The 16,790-nt window shown below is 46.6% G+C and overlaps 1 protein-coding gene across 2 annotated transcripts in view; it reads right to left on the reverse strand.

Moving 5' to 3' along the window:
- The window catches only part of ZC3H13 (zinc finger CCCH-type containing 13), a 43,533-nt gene that overhangs the window by 16,286 nt on the left and 10,457 nt on the right, over window positions 1-16,790 (reverse strand). For both annotated transcript variants that reach the window (XM_037057617.1, XM_037057616.1), the window contains exons 6-12: window positions 15,686-15,825; window positions 14,948-15,108; window positions 13,488-13,685; window positions 11,988-12,301; window positions 8,574-9,029; window positions 6,806-6,997; window positions 1,746-2,289 (exon numbers count right to left, since the gene is read on the reverse strand). In XM_037057617.1, coding sequence (XP_036913512.1) covers window positions 1,746-2,289; window positions 6,806-6,997; window positions 8,574-9,029; window positions 11,988-12,301; window positions 13,488-13,685; window positions 14,948-15,108; window positions 15,686-15,825 — 2,005 coding nt within the window. The remainder of the gene's footprint in view (window positions 1-1,745; window positions 2,290-6,805; window positions 6,998-8,573; window positions 9,030-11,987; window positions 12,302-13,487; window positions 13,686-14,947; window positions 15,109-15,685; window positions 15,826-16,790) is intronic.

Here is a 16,790-nt window from a genome sequence, read left to right on the forward strand (position 1 = left end):
CTGTTGTTTTAAACGACTAACTTCTGAAGTGATTTGATTTCCAGCAGGAAATAACAGATACACTAGAATAAGTGACAATTTAAAACATGCAAAAAAAAAACACCCTTTAATTTCAAAGCAGTACCTATAGAAATAAAACTAGAGTCAAATAAATACTATCGCTAGTCTGGAAACCTAGATTAACAGCAGTTATAAAAAGTGCTAGTAACTTCCGCTGCAGAGACAGCACGATGACCAAGACACCCAGATGTAACCTCACAGAAGCCGCTGCTGTCACAGAGCTGACTGGCCACGCCCTGGAGGTCCTTTATCAGTGCCCAGCTTGCCCCATCACAAAACAACATAAACAAACAAACAAACAGAAAAACAAGAAGTTTTTGCTACTGTGAGCAGAGATCAGAAACATGGAAAAGTATTAAAAAGTATTAATCAAAGCTCAGGATGCATATCAGTTAAGAGAGAGATTTCAGACTTTTGACGTGAGAAGAGAGCTGAAGAGCGCACTGGAGATGAGAGAAACAATATGCATTATATGCCTGTATATGTGAAAGGTAGTATCTGATTTTATGCAAATGTAAGATTTTTTCTTTTAATAAAATGAGGGTGAACTACAGAATATTTTGGCTACAGGCCTAATGGAAGAAGCTGCCACTTCTGTGCTCTGTTATTTGTCCGTAACCACAACCCACAACAGTGACGAACAAAAAAAAGCCTAAAGCACAGTCTGTCTTTACCATGGGCTGGAGGCAGAAACAAAGAATTCAAAGATGTATAAAATACTCTCACAGTCGGCTTCAGCAGACATAACCACACCTTTACCCCAGGTGGCATTTCTTACAGAGCAGGTGACTCCAACAAGTTTGGTCTTGTGCCTGTAAAACCTCACACACGACCAACCAGAGCCCAAATCCTCCCGGCCACAGTGACCGGCTCGGTCCCTGGTCTACTCCCCAACGAGTGAGTGCCCCCCACAGAGGGCTGCTGAGCTGACGGTGCCTCAGCCATGACCTGGAGAAAACCCGCCTGAGCCGGGACTAGTGCAGAAGACGGGAGTGGAGGAACGGAAAAACATCACTCCCGATGCTTTCTTAGAGAAGGTGGTACAACAGAAAACACAAACGTAACCCCAGACTCCCAGGAAACTTGAGCAAATAGATTACTTTTAGTTTTTTTTTTAAGGGTGAAAATGCCCTAAGATGTATTTATGGAATAATAATAATACATTTTTGTCTCCAATTACCTACTATACTCCACAGTCCAAGAGAGGACCCCCTGTGCCCCCTCCCCCCAGTCACACAGAGGTCACAGAAACCCCCCAGAGCTGAGACTCCGTGAGTAGCCTGGGGGTAGCGACTCCAGACTCTCAGAACACAAAATCACGGAGGGTTATCAGGAGTTGCATCGGCAACATCTCCTGTAACTAGTCAACTCCATGAACTAGTTATAAAGTGGATATGATTTGAGTTCAATGATTCTCACTTTTATGTTGGTTTCCTGTTAAAAACAAATCTATAGCAGGTGAATAAGTCACGGTGTCATCATTCTTAAATAAGAATGATTAATTACATTCCCTCAATACATAAATAGGAGAATGAAAAAAGTATTATTTTTTCCAGACAATTAAAAAAATTTTCAACACCAAATATACAATAAGCCATCAGGGTCACACTCAGAAGCATTTAGCGGAAATTTCTGCATCCTCTACGGGGAGGTAGCCTAAACAACCGATCCGCAGCCTTGCTTACTTTGACTTTCTCTCATCGTGTCCATCTCGCAGACCCCGGTCTTCTCGGACATCTTCTCGCTTTTCTCTGCGGTCCTCGCGACCCTTGTCTTTGTCTTCCCAGTCCCTCTGACGCTCTCGTTCTTTCTCCCTCTCTCTGGCTCGCTCTCGTTCCCGCTCTCTCTCCCTCTCCCGTTCTCGTTCCCGCTCTCTCTCCCTCTCCCTCTCCTCTCTCTCTCGCTCCCGTTCCTTCTCCCTCTCTCGCTCCCTCTCCCGCTCCCTCTCACGGTCATGGTCCCGATCTCTCTCTCTCTCACGGTCTCTCTCTTTCTCTCTCTCCCGGTCTCTCTCCCGCTCCCTCGCCCGCTCTCTCTCCAGTTCTCTTTCCTTTTCTCTTTCCCGCTCCCGCTCCCGCTCCCTGTCCCGCTCCCTGTCCCGCTCTCGTTCCCTGGCCCTGTCATCTCTTCGATCATCCACTCTGTCTACTCTCCGTTCCTCTCTTCTTTCATCGCGCTCAAGCTCGTCATTCCTTCCCTGATGTCGAATTGGTGAGCTTGGTCTTTGATCTACAATGAAAACCAAGTTTTGTCAATGATTAATTGGACACACAACCTGTTGGTAAGACAGCATGGCAAATCTTAGATTTTATCTGTGTACAGGGTCACAGTGGCAATAAATATAAATCAGGTACTATCTTTATTTTTTTAATTTAATCATCCAAGTAATCACCCCTAGATGTTAAAATTGTTTTTTTCTTAGAGGTAATTCCAGTTGCCCCCTAGCTAACGTGTAACGCTCCCCATCAGCCGCCCGCCTCCCGCTGATCCGCCTTGATCGTCCTCTGCATGCTCCCTACCCTACCTCCAGCCCGCTGCTCCAACCCCACTTTCTGCCATCTCTACCCTTCACCTCTGATCTTCTCTGTCCCCCCAGCAGGACCTGAGAACACTGGTGNATTGTTTTTTTCTTAGAGGTAATTCCAGTTGCCCCTAGCTAACGTGTAACGCTCCCCATCAGCCGCCCGCCTCCCGCTGATCCGCCTTGATCGTCCTCTGCATGCTCCCTACCCTACCTCCAGCCCGCTGCTCCAACCCCACTTTCTGCCATCTCTACCCTTCACCTCTGATCTTCTCTGTCCCCCCAGCAGGACCTGAGAACACTGGTGGCAAAGGATAGGGGCAGCAGGAGGTGTAGAACATGGGAGCTGAAGGAAAAAAAAAATTTCCCTCGTAAGTCACACCTCTATTTCCGGCAAAAATATATACACATCAAAGTGCAGCTAATATGTGAAGAAAATATAGTAGAACAAAACAGATATTTTTGCTGCAGTTTCAATTTATAATAAACTAAAATGCTAAGGGTACTGATGCTTTGTAATCTTGAAATAACTAAATGTAAAAAGTGTTTCATATTAGTGATAGGTTGATAATTAATAACTACTAATAAATGAAAAGTTTTGTTTAGTCATAGAACGGATTACTCAACTGAAGAGCTATTTTTCTTAGAATATTAATAGGTAGTCTCATCACATTATATATAAATAATTTTTTTCACTTCACGAATCATGTAAACACAGAAAATTAATGCATGGTGCCCACATGCTCACTTGAGCAGGAAATTAGCCGGGAATCAAAAAAGTGTGAGAACATGGCATGACTTCTTCCGTGGACCTGCAGAAACCAGGTCACTGTGGTGAGGCCAAGGTCACCGTGACGCCTGCACTTTTATATTATACAGTATTACCCGTCAGTTATAAAGGTCATAGTATCATGTGGCCAACAGGTTCGCAAGTGGAGTTAACTAAGCAGAATAATTTTAGGATATTTCTAGGGAAGGGTTAAATATATTAATTTAAATGTCCTTTCTTACCACAAATGAAAGAATTATCCATATTTACTCTTAAGGACAAAAGCTCAGAAAATTTTAAAGCTAAAACCAAACCAAACCTCATCCAGCCCCCTTCCTCCCTCTCCTCCAGAAGGCGCAGAGACTGTGGCCCACCGCCCACTTGCCAGGGTCAGAGAGATGGTAAGCACCCTGAAACATTAGCACGAGAAGTCAGTTCTCTGCAACCCTTTCTTACTTTTGCAGAAACCAACTTCAATTTAAAACGGTTTTATCGCACTACACTTTCGATTCTTGGAATGCTACCTGACTGAATCCCTGGTTTGGGGGTTATATTAATGTTACAGTGATTTAAAAAAAAAGCTGAAACAAATTCAGCCCTGCAACTTATAGTAATAAGGGAATAGACACCCTCATTTGACATATAAAAAGTCTATTTTCCCAACCAAAAAGACAATGTTTCTTACTTTAGAGAAAGTGGAAAGACCGTAAGAACACTACTTTAATGTCTAAACTATCTTTTCCCCAAAACGTGTTCTTTGAAGGGGTGCTTCTTGCCATACTCCTTTGGCCTTGGTGAGTGACACACCCATTTGTGAGTGCTGTCACATTCGGGCACCCTCGACTTCACTCTCCCACACTCCTTTCTTCTGTCCCCTCCCGGCCCCTACAGTTGACACTAACTCAGACTCCAACAAGCCCTCCTCAGACATCCATGCCATCCAGTCTACCTGGCTGGCATCTTGGGTCTGTAGTCTTCTCCCTGACTCTGACAATTTTTTGATGAAAACTCTATTCTCCCAGCAGCTTAAAGGCAGTTATCTTCTAGGTAGTGAAATGGCAACTAAACCCAAAATATTCAACCTGACTTACAGGCTGACACCCTGGCCTACAAGCTCTCATCAATCCTTTTTCCTGGCTTCTTTCCTTTTCCACCAAGCACGGCGTACCTCCACCCCAACCTACAGCCTCCACTACTTCAAAACACGTGTTTCTTTCAGCCCTGTGTGTCTGCACGCGCTGCGCCCTCTCCCTGCAGAGTGCTTCTCCCACCGATCCTTCCCGCAACTCTTACTACCGTCCAGACCCTAATTCGGGTGTCCCCATCTTCCAGACCCAATTCAGGTGTCCCCTATTTAGGAAGCTTCCTCGGATTTCCTCAGAACCCTGTTTGCTCCTCTGTCTTCCCACAGAACGTTGTACAGTCGTAGAATGAGTCACACTTCAATTGTCTCTTTGAACCCTAACCAGCCTGTGACGAACCGAAGGGAAGATTTAAATTCCTGAGCACAGAGCAAGGTGCCTGGGAACCTCCCTACTGGTCGCCAGACTCCAGTCACACCCGTCCCCTATCAAACCCTGAAGACAGGAGCTGGCGCAGGCTCTTCCCTCTGCGTGGAAAGTTCCCACCCTCCACTTCCCCTGCTGTCAGGCTCTGCACAGACGTCACTGCCTCCCAATGTCCCACAAACACTCTATCTAGACAAAACAAAAACAAAAACAAAAAAAACCGGTCCCTCTCTTATCCTCCATTTCTACTGGGCCCCTTGCGCGTTTCCCCGACAGCACAGAATAACTGCCTCATCGGGGGCTCATCTTTGCCTCTATGAAGTCCCACGAGCACAGGGCCACTGTGCTCCAGGAACCTAGCCAAAGCACCTGGGGCCTCAGCAAACATCCGTGGCATGTGTCATCACCCTCAAAGATACTGTTCTCTCTCCATCACACCAAGGCTATTTACTGAAGGAGGTGCAGTGAAGTAAAACCAAACAGGAACAAGACCTGGGGTTAGAAGACCTCAGTCTGAATTCTAGCTCTGGGACTCACTCTGTGACATTGGGAAACTGCTACCTTTTCTTAGCCCAAATCTCTTAAATTATGAAATACCAACTCCCTTATACCTATACTTACAGAGACATTGTACATATAAAAGGAAGCACTTTAAAGGACTGTTAAAATATATATTCTCTGACAATATTGTAAAAGACATTAAGTCAGAGAATACATATAAAACAACTATCGAAGCTCTTGGTAACTCAATGCATGTGTGGCTGAACTAAATATAAAACTAAAACCAAATGCTACTACTGAACTCAAGCATGACATGAGAAAAACCTGAGCTCGGATATGCAACCAGGGAAAAAAGGAGGAAGAAAGATATACAGAAACATTACCAGGCCACTGTGTAAAGAGAGGTGAATCAGTGTTAGGGAAGACATAACTTCAGACATGAACACAGAGCACACATGCTCCAGCCTCATCTGTAACGCAATAAACCACATGCATCTCCAACCCGAAGGCGTCGGGCTCACCCTGACAGACCCCACCCGACGCTCTGACCCCTACGTCTCATCTCCCCGACAGGCCCCATGTACACTGAGTCTCGCAGACTTCACCCGCCTCTCAGTTTTTCCCACGGTAAGACACAGTATCACCTCTGATTCGGCTCACTGTGAAGCATCGATACCCAATTCCCTACCCCATCAACTCTTGTACGCTATCAATTTCAGCATTACAGTAAGCCTTACTCCTTCAGTAATCAGCCAAGGTTAGTGAGGCTTTCACAACATCTGAACTGTCCAAGGCCCCAATATACTCGACAATAAAAGCTTGTGCAAGAAAGTTCTTATCACCCTTCTTAAACGGCTTCTAGTAATCTCGCTTCAAAACTGATTTAAGAGGTCATGTAGGAGAGTAACAGAAAATGTTTAGCTTGAGATACACCAGAATGTACAATTAGCTAAGGCCACCATCCCACCTTCTCAGGAAGGAACGTTATAAAACATTTCTCAAACTACCCCAGAACTACAATGATCCCTTTTTTCTTGTTCCCTTTTGGCGGTCCTTACAGTTTTGTAAGCTAGTGAGTGAATGGCCAGGATATGCTGATGAGGAGGTCCAGGTACCTCCCGAATCAGAAACGCCTGGAACGGCCCCCCAAATCCCTTATCTGTTAAAGGGTGTGAGCTACTCGGTCAAGGTGAGGAGGCCTCACAGCAGGCACGTCAGCACTGCAGCATGCACGCAGCTGCTGCCCCCATTTCTGCCGCGCTGCCCGTCAGGTACTGGCAGTCAGCCGCCACACACTCCCCCTACACTGAGTAAACGAGGCAGATTGCATGAATAAGTGTAGCTACTTCAGACGTGTCAACAAGCAGAAGTCTTAAAGGACACCTTATACTACAAACCACACTCAGTGCCGGCTGTTACAGAAAACGACTCCTCTGACCGACGCACCTCGGTCCCGGTTGTCTCGGCGGTCCCTCTCGCCGTGTCTTCTCTCGAAGGAGGAGTCCCTCGGCGGGTCCCTGCCGTCTCTCTCAAGGTACCTGTCTCTCTCAGGGTAGCTGCTTCGCATCTCCCAGCTGTCATGATAGTTGCTGCCACCACCGTGACCGTCAACTTGAGAGGACCTCGTGCCTCGGCCCCCTAAGCAAACAAAGGGGAGACGCACAAATGCTCAGGCAGACACTCTGTTCCACAGGCCCCATCGGTCACGGCCTCTCCGACTGAAACACAGCCAGGCAGAGGTGCTGTCACTTCCACCCCAAAGTGGGCTAATCGCTGTCGGAAAGAACATCGACTGTTGACCAGGACACCTGAGGTGTCGGATGACTGACTTGGGTGAGCTAGGTCTCAGTGACCCTTGCCTCTGATGAAACCATAAAGCAGGAACACACATTTCAGTGACCCCCAAAACAACAAAATAAAACACAAAACTACTGTCACGTCTAACTCACAGAAGTATCACGAAACAATGAAAATGTGGCTACATATTATTGCTTTCATTAGAGTTTATGGCAAAAAGATTCCAGTACAGAACCAAGGTACTTTGTTGACATGAAGTGGCATCTAAAAATTTCCATTAAAAAAATGTGGGAAACTAATCCTCACAGCACAATTATCTTCTTCAATAAATGTCTCTATTTCTCATAGGGCATTTGCAGGGCTGTAGGGCCACCGCGCTCATTTCCTGCAGCCCTGAGGACTGGAGAGACAGAAGTGCCCCTCCCCCTACAAGTGGCAGGGGCAGGCTTCAGCGGAGCCCAGTGGCAGAGGTGGAGATGCAGAGGTGAGGCCGTGACCCGAGGGGAACAGAGCGACAGAGCACTCAGTGGCCGCCCCCAGTGCCCTGCCCCCACTCTGCGTGGCTGGACCGCAGACAGCCTCTGGATGCAGGAACGGTGCTGGGATCTCACCAGCTTGAAACCGCGTCTCCCCAGCAGCCCCTGCCCCTCAAAGCCCAGACAACTACAACAGAGAAGGTAAGGGGCCTTCAGCTTAACGTGAGCAGTGATACTGACAAGGCAGACCAGTGGGCCAATGAAAAGAGTGAAAGTAGACGGACTATTCAGCAGTGTTTTGGGGGAAGGGAGAGAAGTAGGTGGAAGAAAACAGAGAGAGTTCAAAGCTAATTCCGTCCACGCAGTTCACAGGTAGTCCGATACACTTCGGTGGGTAGTCACTGGGTGGGACAACAGCCTTCTCGGGAAAAGAAGACAAATGGCTCAGGATCTTGGTACGTGATCATCTGATACATACGTGATCATCTGGTACGTGGTTAAAACGAGCCCAGACACGGACGAATACACAAACTGGTCGCCTCTGACATCATCAACTTTTGAAAGCCCACCATTTTAATGCCCCTTTAATGCTAACTTTAACTTACACACACACTCCTATTTATTAGAAATTACTTTGAGTCTTTTTTTTTGTCTGGGTGGCAGTTTTCCGAGTGTTTCACACGCACCAAGACTGGAGGCAGGACGTAATTTAACCCGAGTCTCGGTCAGGCCTGCTTATCTCTCGCTACTTCAGCTCACAATTCCTATTCAGAATTTATAGGAGGGTTCACAAACTCAATGAACTGAAAACTGCTTTAACAAAATAATGATACTAAAGGTAGGAATAATACATTTAGAAAAGAAATCGCAGGAGATGCAACAATTTCTACGTAAGCACACACGACACCGTCAACAGACAAGCCGCAACCCCCGGGCCTTACCCTTCTCAGGCAGCTCCGGGCCTCTCCCCCGACTCCTGCCCATCCTCATTTCACTCCGAGACTCGTTTCGGGAGTCGCTCCTCAATTCCGCGCGAGAGCCCTCCTCTCTCAGATGGTTTCTGCCGTAACTGCGGGACTCCTCGGGATAGGCGTCCTCCTTCCGGTGCGCGTCCCGACCTTCCCGGTCCCTGTAGTCGTGGGCATCCCGCGTGGAGCGAACGTCTCTGGGATCTCGGCCCTCCTTGGCCTCCCTGCTGAAGTCCCGCAGCTCCCTGGCATCTCGCAGGTCTCTGGCGTCTCTGGGCTCCCTCCGGTCCCGAGCGTCCCTGGCGTCCCTCCGGTCCCGCACGTCCCGGGGCTCCCGGTCCTCTCTGTGGTCCCTGGAAGAGCTCTGCTCCTGCTCATACTCCCGTTCTTCCCTTGCGTCCTTGTCTCTCTCCCTCTTGCCTCTGGTCTCTGTAATGCAATTTTGGAAATCAAGTGTAATACCTTCCGCAAAAATTTGGGAAACTTAACAATATATTTAATATGGAGCTTTTAAAATGTTATTACAACTACCATTGTAATTGGTAATACTATTTCGTGTCCTCTGCAGAAAACAAAAGGAGAAAACCTGTTCACGTAGGAAAACTAAATCCATCCAAAAGCTGAAGTTCCAAAGGTAATTTCACTAACACTCAGATAATTGTTTTTATTGGATAAGCTCTAAATAAGATCTTCCCATGCCCCAATTTACCCCTACTTAACAAGCTGAATGAAACAAAGAAGTCCACCCCCTGTCACTGATGGCTTCCGCTTTAGGACCACTGGGCCACTGGGTGAGGCCCCCCTGGGACCTCAGGCCGGGCTGGGCCTCACAGGGCCTCCTGGGTGGGGTCAAGCGCTTGGAGTGGCCCACAGCGGGAAAGCCGGCCGGCAAACAGGTGCAGCCCTCTTTTTTCCATTATACGGAGTCGTACTCGTGTCTGTAAAGCTTTCTCTACTTAGGGCATTTTGTAAAATTTCATAAAAAAAATAAATGAGCAATTTTAGTTTACTAAAAAGCTGGAATGAATCTGATTATTTAATCCAAACTGGTCATTGTATGAATGAAGAAATAGAGACCCAGAACTTAAAGGGCTCAGTTAACCCTATACCTCATGGGAAACTGCAATGGTTAGGAACCAGTCTTTATCCTATCCTCCTAACCAGTCTAGGATAGACACAGGTAGATCCCAGCAGAACCTGACGTGAGTCAAAGAATCAACAAGAGAGCTCCAAGAACGAACACCGCCTCTTTAAACTGGGCTCCTCGGCAGGCTGCTCCGGTGCTGTCCCCAGGACGTAGGCCCCTCCAGGCTCGAGGCAGCCTATACCCAGGCCGTGATCGATCCACTCCCTTCGCACTGTGTCTCCAGGGCCTTGGTCCAGACTTCTCCAAGCATCCAAAGACCCAGTTACCCACAAACCCTCCAGATTCTCACATCGATAACCCGTCTGCCCTGCCAAGTCCTAGGTCCAGATGCCTATGTCCATCGGTGCCATTTAAGGACAGAGGCACTAGGCAAGGACCCGCTATATTTCTATCCCGTCCCCTGAATGTCTGTTACTTCTTCCTAGACCTCCTCCAATACCAACGGTGCCTAAAAATAGGTTCACTTAATGCTTTTTCATGATGCCCCACCTATCTTTACAAATATTTCTAAGTACTGCATTTTGTTCTTTACCTACCTCCCCATTCTTCCACTAACATTATTCTTATTTCAGGAAATTACATCCAAGTAGAAAGGAACACACATCTCTTACGTGGAAGTTTAAAGAAATGTCCTCCTTAAAAAGAACCTAAACACATACAAATTCTTCCCATAACACGAGCCACTCTCACCACAAGAACAGCAATCCTAAAAACACTCGACTGCACACTATTCCCCTTCTCTAGGCGGCTTATAATTATGTTTTCAAATGATGAAGAGTTTTTATTCAGTAAGTACTCACTGAGTGAATACTGTATTCCTGGCCAACCCCAGATGCTAAATCTCTTAGTAAAATTAATAGATGGGTACAAAGAATTTTACCATCTTACCAATGCCCCATGAATACTGACAGGCGGATCTGGTTCCCAAACCAGGTACACAGAGACCATTCTATAAAACGGGCGCTCTCATTAGTCCCTAACTATGCATCCGTCATTTTCCTGAATAAAAAAGTTTACCCCAGCTGGTGTGGCTCAGTGGGCTGAGTGCCGGCCTACAAACCAAAGGGTCGCTGGTTCAATTCCCAGTCAGCCAGGTCCCCAGTGTGGGGTGTGCGAGAAGCAACCACACATTGATGTTTCTCTCCCACTCTTTCTCCCTCCCTTCCCCCTCCCTAAAAATATATATAAAAACCTTTTTAAAAAAAAACTTTATTAATTATTGCTTGCGTTGTTAGTAGGAAAGAATAATAACTAAGTTCAACATGTTTCATGGGAACCTGCTACACTAAACTCACACACAGGCCCTAAACATGCATATTAAACAGAAATGTTGCAAGTAAGCAAGTGTTTCCTCAGCCGTCATTATGTCCAAAAACTAACTCAGGAGGAGCGGGAGGAAAAACCTGCCAAGGCAGTAAGTGAGGACAGGACGCTGAGACAAGCGGGGCGGGGCAGTGGCCCAGAGCTGCCGGCTCTCCGGTCAGGTCATGACAGCATCTCAGCCTGAACAGGGTGTCGCCGATCCCAACTTAATTCTCAGGGATCCAGAGAGGAAACGTCTTCGGCGACTCTGCCTCCTTGAGCTACACCTGGAAACCTGATCACGTGGCGTGCACTGACCCTTGAGTACTCCCCAACTGTCACCTCTTTATCAAAACTCCTCTGGTGCCTTCGACCTCCGCCCTCTGGTTTGCCGCGTGTTTCCTTCACCTCCTTTTATTTTTTTAAAGAACTAACTAGAAATTAGAAGGACGCACTAAGACTAAAATGGCAAAAAACTTCCAGAACTGAGTACTCAAGTAAAACATCTTGGAGGAAACACCAACCTAGCACACATATAAATGCCTACTCACACACACAGGGCCCAGCAGGACTGACGCCGCTAGGTGGCTGGTGGGAGACCGAGTGTCACACGAGACGGACAGCAACGTGAACATCCCACCTAAAGCGTCACGTGGTGTACTTGAGTGTGCGTTGTTATGTTACAGAATTACATGCTACGGCTTTGTAATAAAAGGTTTTGTATGTAATAAAAAAGGAGCGCTGCTTGTCCGGGCCCTGTACTCTAGCTCACATCCCCACGTCATCCAGCACTCTGACAGCTCTCCTCTGCGTCACGGAAGACTTAATACCACCGTTCCCTTCCCTCCCTAGTTAGGACAGACGCCCGAACGTCCGAGTTTTAGAAGCGTCTGCGTGACCGGCTGAGAACGGAGCGAGGACGCAGAGCGGGCACCTACCCTCCCTGCGCTCGTGCCGCCGCTCGTGCGCCTGCGAGGCCCGCTCGTGCTCGTGCCGCCCCTTCTCGCGCAGGGGCGAGCGCGGCCGCGGGGGGCTCTGCTTCCTCTGCGGCGACGACGGGGCGTGTGAGGAGGGGTACGGCGACACGGACCGTCGCAGCGGCGGCGTCAGTGTCCTCTGGTAGGGTGGCGAAGGGGTTCTCTTCCGACGAGGGGAGGGAGAGTGCCTCTGCATGGAGGACCCCGAGCGCGAGGAGGACGAGTGGTGTCGGGAAGACACGGGCGAGCGGTGCTGTCCTGCGGGGGAGGCCGACCTGCGAGGCAAAAGCACCGATGAAGAGCCCGCCAGGGGACACCCTCTCCCCCAAACAAAGCCCGGATGTCAGGTTGAAGCTGCAAGTGTGACTAATTCTGCCCTCTGAACTTGCGCTGTGTTGTCACTGACCACTGAAGTGGAAGGACGTGGAGTGTCCCTCCTGAGCCCCCTGCTCACTTTTTAAAGTTTATCTCATTTAACCCTCACTCCAGCCCCGGGAGGCAATGCCATGCACACGGCACAGCCGCACAGACAGGGGCTTGGGGAGAACAAGTCACTCATTCGGGGCCTCATTCAGGGCCTCACTCGGGGTAAATGGCGGAGCCAAGAAACAGACTCCTGTGAAGGCAAAGCCCATGCACCTTCCCTTACACTGGAACTCAAAAGACAGACACCGGGAGAGCTCTAAGGCGCCTGATTTTTCCTCGAGAAAATATTATTTTCATGAAGAGACGTGAAAACAAATTTCAAAAAACTAACAAGCACAAATATCCCTATCGAATCTGTAAGCATCCCATAGGCCTGTCACCCAGAAAAATCAATGGACACACTGAGCTGTGTTCAGAACAGCGCTGTCCATAGATGTGCAGAGGCGGAGGCTGCCCACAGGCTGCCCACAGTCCGCCCACAGGCAAATGGAGGAACAAATGCGGTCAGTATATCAACAAAACATCGCTCAGCTCTCCGAAGGAGGGCCATCCTGTCCCACACTTCAGCACGGATGAGCCCCGGAGACATTATGCTAAGGGAAATAAGCCAGTCACAAAAAGACCAAATGATTCCATTCATGTAAGTGTCCAGCACGGCCAGATTCCAGCTACCACGGGCCGAGGGGCTGGGGAACAGGGGAGAGGGCCAGGGAGCTGTTTCATGGGTCTCGAGTTTCAGATCTGGAAGATGAAGAAGTTCTGGAGATACGTTTCATGACAATGCAAATACACTTAACTCTACTGACTGAACTACACTTAAAAATGAAGATTGGGAATTTCGTTCTTTTAATCGCAGTAAAAACTTTAAGTTAATTTTATTAAATTATCCATAACTCAATATGGGAACTATTAAATATACATACAAAACTTAAAACACTAAAAAACATCTATCACAGTAATGCCTGAAAGCTCCTGAGAAGCATTTCAGATTTCACAGAAGTAAAATTGTGAAAACACTGAATCCTACTTACTTACCTGGGCTTGTCTCGTTTTTCTCTCTGTCTTTCAAAATCCCGTCCTCTGTCCTTTCCATCTCTTGGTTTTTCTTCTGTCCTGTCTTTCACTTTATACTTCTCTTTATACTTCCTCCCCAGAGCAGGAGCCTCCTGCACAGGCGGGGGCGGGCTGGGGGTGCGAGGCCCCTTGTTCTTACTCTGGCTGCTTTTGGAGTTCCTGGAGGTAACACAAAGCTCTCATTGGAGGTCCCAAACTACTGGAAGGTCTAATAGATTTTTTTTCCATTTTAACAAAGCACAATTAAAAGACGGTAGCATTCCTTTCAAAAACTTACCTTTGATTATTTTGTATACTAGTAATCAGTATCGAGACAACAGAGAAATGAACAAAGAAGTAATTTACTCCTTAATAAAAACTGAGAAAGCACGTGGAGGGCCGGAACAGAGGACGCTGGCTGACTCTAGGCCCAGGGTGTCTCACTCATCAACGTAACGCTCAGGGTCTAGGCTGTGCCTCACAGTGAGGTCAGAGGGAACCGCCAGCTCCCAGGGAGAGGGGTCACTTCGCACTGGTCTGTAATCGCCTCTGCCTCCCCGGTAACCACGCGAGACGAAGACTGAAGGGTCTGTTTACCTGACTGTCACCTCGGGTGACTCACGGGCACTGGTTGCAACACTCCGCCAAATTTTCAATGAAATGCTAACCCTTACTTGGGGTTTACCGTGTCTTCGAACAGTTTACTGTATGACTCAGAAGGGACGCTAAGAAACTACTGGGCTAAAGAAATGGGATAGGCAATTCAGTGTTTTCTTTGTATCTAAAATACACTGTTTTCCATATCCTTCTCCTATTATCAAATTAATATCAAAGCTAAACAATGTATTATCACTGCTGTGGATACACTATAAAGAATTTAACCTTGTGGTCATGTACACAAAGAGACAACTATACATAATGAAGTTAAGTTCATTATGTGTAATTTCTACTAGCTAAGAACTAGAAACAACGTAAATGTTCAACAAAGTAAATAAACATATGGTACAAATACTAAAAAGTTAAGGCCAAATACACCAACACGGATAAATGTAAAACCAGGAAGTGAATGGCTGCAGAAGGCTGTGATACGTCTGTGGTTAAGATTCCACAGAAGCAAGTACCACCACACACTGTAAAGTAATACGACAGTGTGGAGACACATGCACAAGAATCGTAAAAGCCAAATTCAAGAGGGAAAACAGGAAATGTAACTGTTATGTTTCATTTCTTAAAAAATAAAAATCTCTGAAGCACACGCAGATGTGAGAGACTTTTTTGCTGTTCATTATTTTCTTTTGAAGTGAAACATTCAGTCTTTTTAGAGGACGAACTCTCCCATTCAACCCCGAAAGCAGTGAGAGCACCCTCTGTAACCTACGAACTCCCCTGCACAGCACTTCCGAAGAGCTGTGTCTTTCCAGCCCGTCCGCCAGCCCACTGACCTCTGCTGGTCCAACAGGGGGGAGGCCACCGCAGCCGACTTCTTGTCCTTCTTGCTGGACGAGGACGATGACTTAGGGCTTGATTTTCGCTTTGGAGACTTGCTAGACTTCCTCAGAGAAGGTGATGGAGACAACTTCGACCTAACCACTTCTGGTGAGACCTTTCAGAAAAACGCAGTAAGTCAGTTCAGGGACTTCCCTCAGGGCTGGACACTCAGGTAACAAGGCAGGTGGTTTTAAATCGCACTGCAAGTTAGACAAAGTGCTAAGTGTTGTTACAACATCATGTACTGACTGCAGTCTGACATCTGAACCTGTGCCTTTTGCCCTAAATGACACTAACACCAATAAAACAAACTAAAGTTAGGAAATTTCAAAGTCTCCTAAAAAACCCGCAAATTATATTCTAATAAACTCTCACTAGAAATGACTTGAGTATTCTAGAAGCAGCATGGGCCTAACAACAGACGCACACACGATCCAACCCCACTTTACACGAGCTGGTCACCCCAGGCAACGGAACCTCAGTTTTGTTCACCTGTTCAGCAGGAATGCGATTTCCTACTTAACTACTAGATCAAATGACTAACATCATAGAGGAAGTGACTGATACGCAGCAAGCTGACCAATATGTATCCATATCTAACACAACTTAAAATGCAGCAAGTAGCTAGTACGTTCTGATAAATATCCATGTTGAGGTCAATTAACTAACATGTATTTCAATAAATAGCACACCTCCTTTTTAATAATAATTTCTTCTCTCTTCTCCATGTTTTCTTGTTCCAGCTTCATTAATTCTCTCTGTATCTTCTGACGCTTCATTTCCAATGACAACTCATGAACATAATCATAATTAATATCTCCATTGTCAGAATCTTTAAAATAAAAATCCCATTACTTGTCAGAAACCATAATAATAATCTATATCAAAACTAGAGAATCTGTTGAACTTTTACATCAATTAAAATGGCAGAGCCTTTATTAGATTAACATACTTCTAAAAGATAAAAGAAATATATACTGTTTCTATAAAGGATTCAAATCAATATGGCTGATTTATGAAAAGCCAAATATCTGTAAGGTTCCTAGGTTTTCTGGGAGTAATTTTGGGTAGTCGGGGGTTGAGTTTTGGTTAGGAAATGGGATTTTTAAAAGATAAAATTAGAACACCCAGAAACAAATTCTAAGCATCAGAGACCAAAAAGCACACGATTTTCAAATCGTGCCAATCTTGATCGAGAGAAAACATGAACAGCCACGTGAGTCCTCGGCCAATGGAGCCGCTACAAAAGACGTTTACTCGCCTTTCCAAAGAACCGAATAAAGAAGAGGTTCTTGCACTAAAATCACGTTGGTACTTTCAGATGACCATCTAGAACAAGGTGTCGGCACTATCCAATCTTGACAGTCACGGTTTGTAATACTTTGTTTCAACATACTGACTAGTCAGCCAAGCACAACGGAGCACGGCTGCACTCACAACCACTCTGTGAGAGGCATGAGGCTGTTTCCTAGAAATCCCTTTCCCAGGTCTTTAAAACTGTTAGATCTTTTAATAGTGTGACAAAATACACACACAAATTTAGACTGAATTTTTTAACTCTGCCAGTGAAGAAAAGGAGATTTATAAATGCACTACGATTCTATAGGACCGTGAGGCTGCAGTGGAGCTGGAGGGGGACGAAGGACGAAGAAGCTGAATGGCTCTCTCTGCCTGTGTTCTGTCACTATGGGCCTGTTGTGTCACTACGGGCCTGCTGTCACTACGGGCCTGTTCTGTCACTACGGGCCTGTTGTGTCACTACGGGCCTGTTCTGTCACTACGGGCCTGTTGTGTCAC

This window comes from Sturnira hondurensis, unplaced genomic scaffold (genome assembly GCF_014824575.4).
Source record: "Sturnira hondurensis isolate 20B ecotype Veracruz unplaced genomic scaffold, ASM1482457v3 Scaffold0009719, whole genome shotgun sequence".
Taxonomy (NCBI): domain Eukaryota; kingdom Metazoa; phylum Chordata; class Mammalia; order Chiroptera; family Phyllostomidae; genus Sturnira; species Sturnira hondurensis.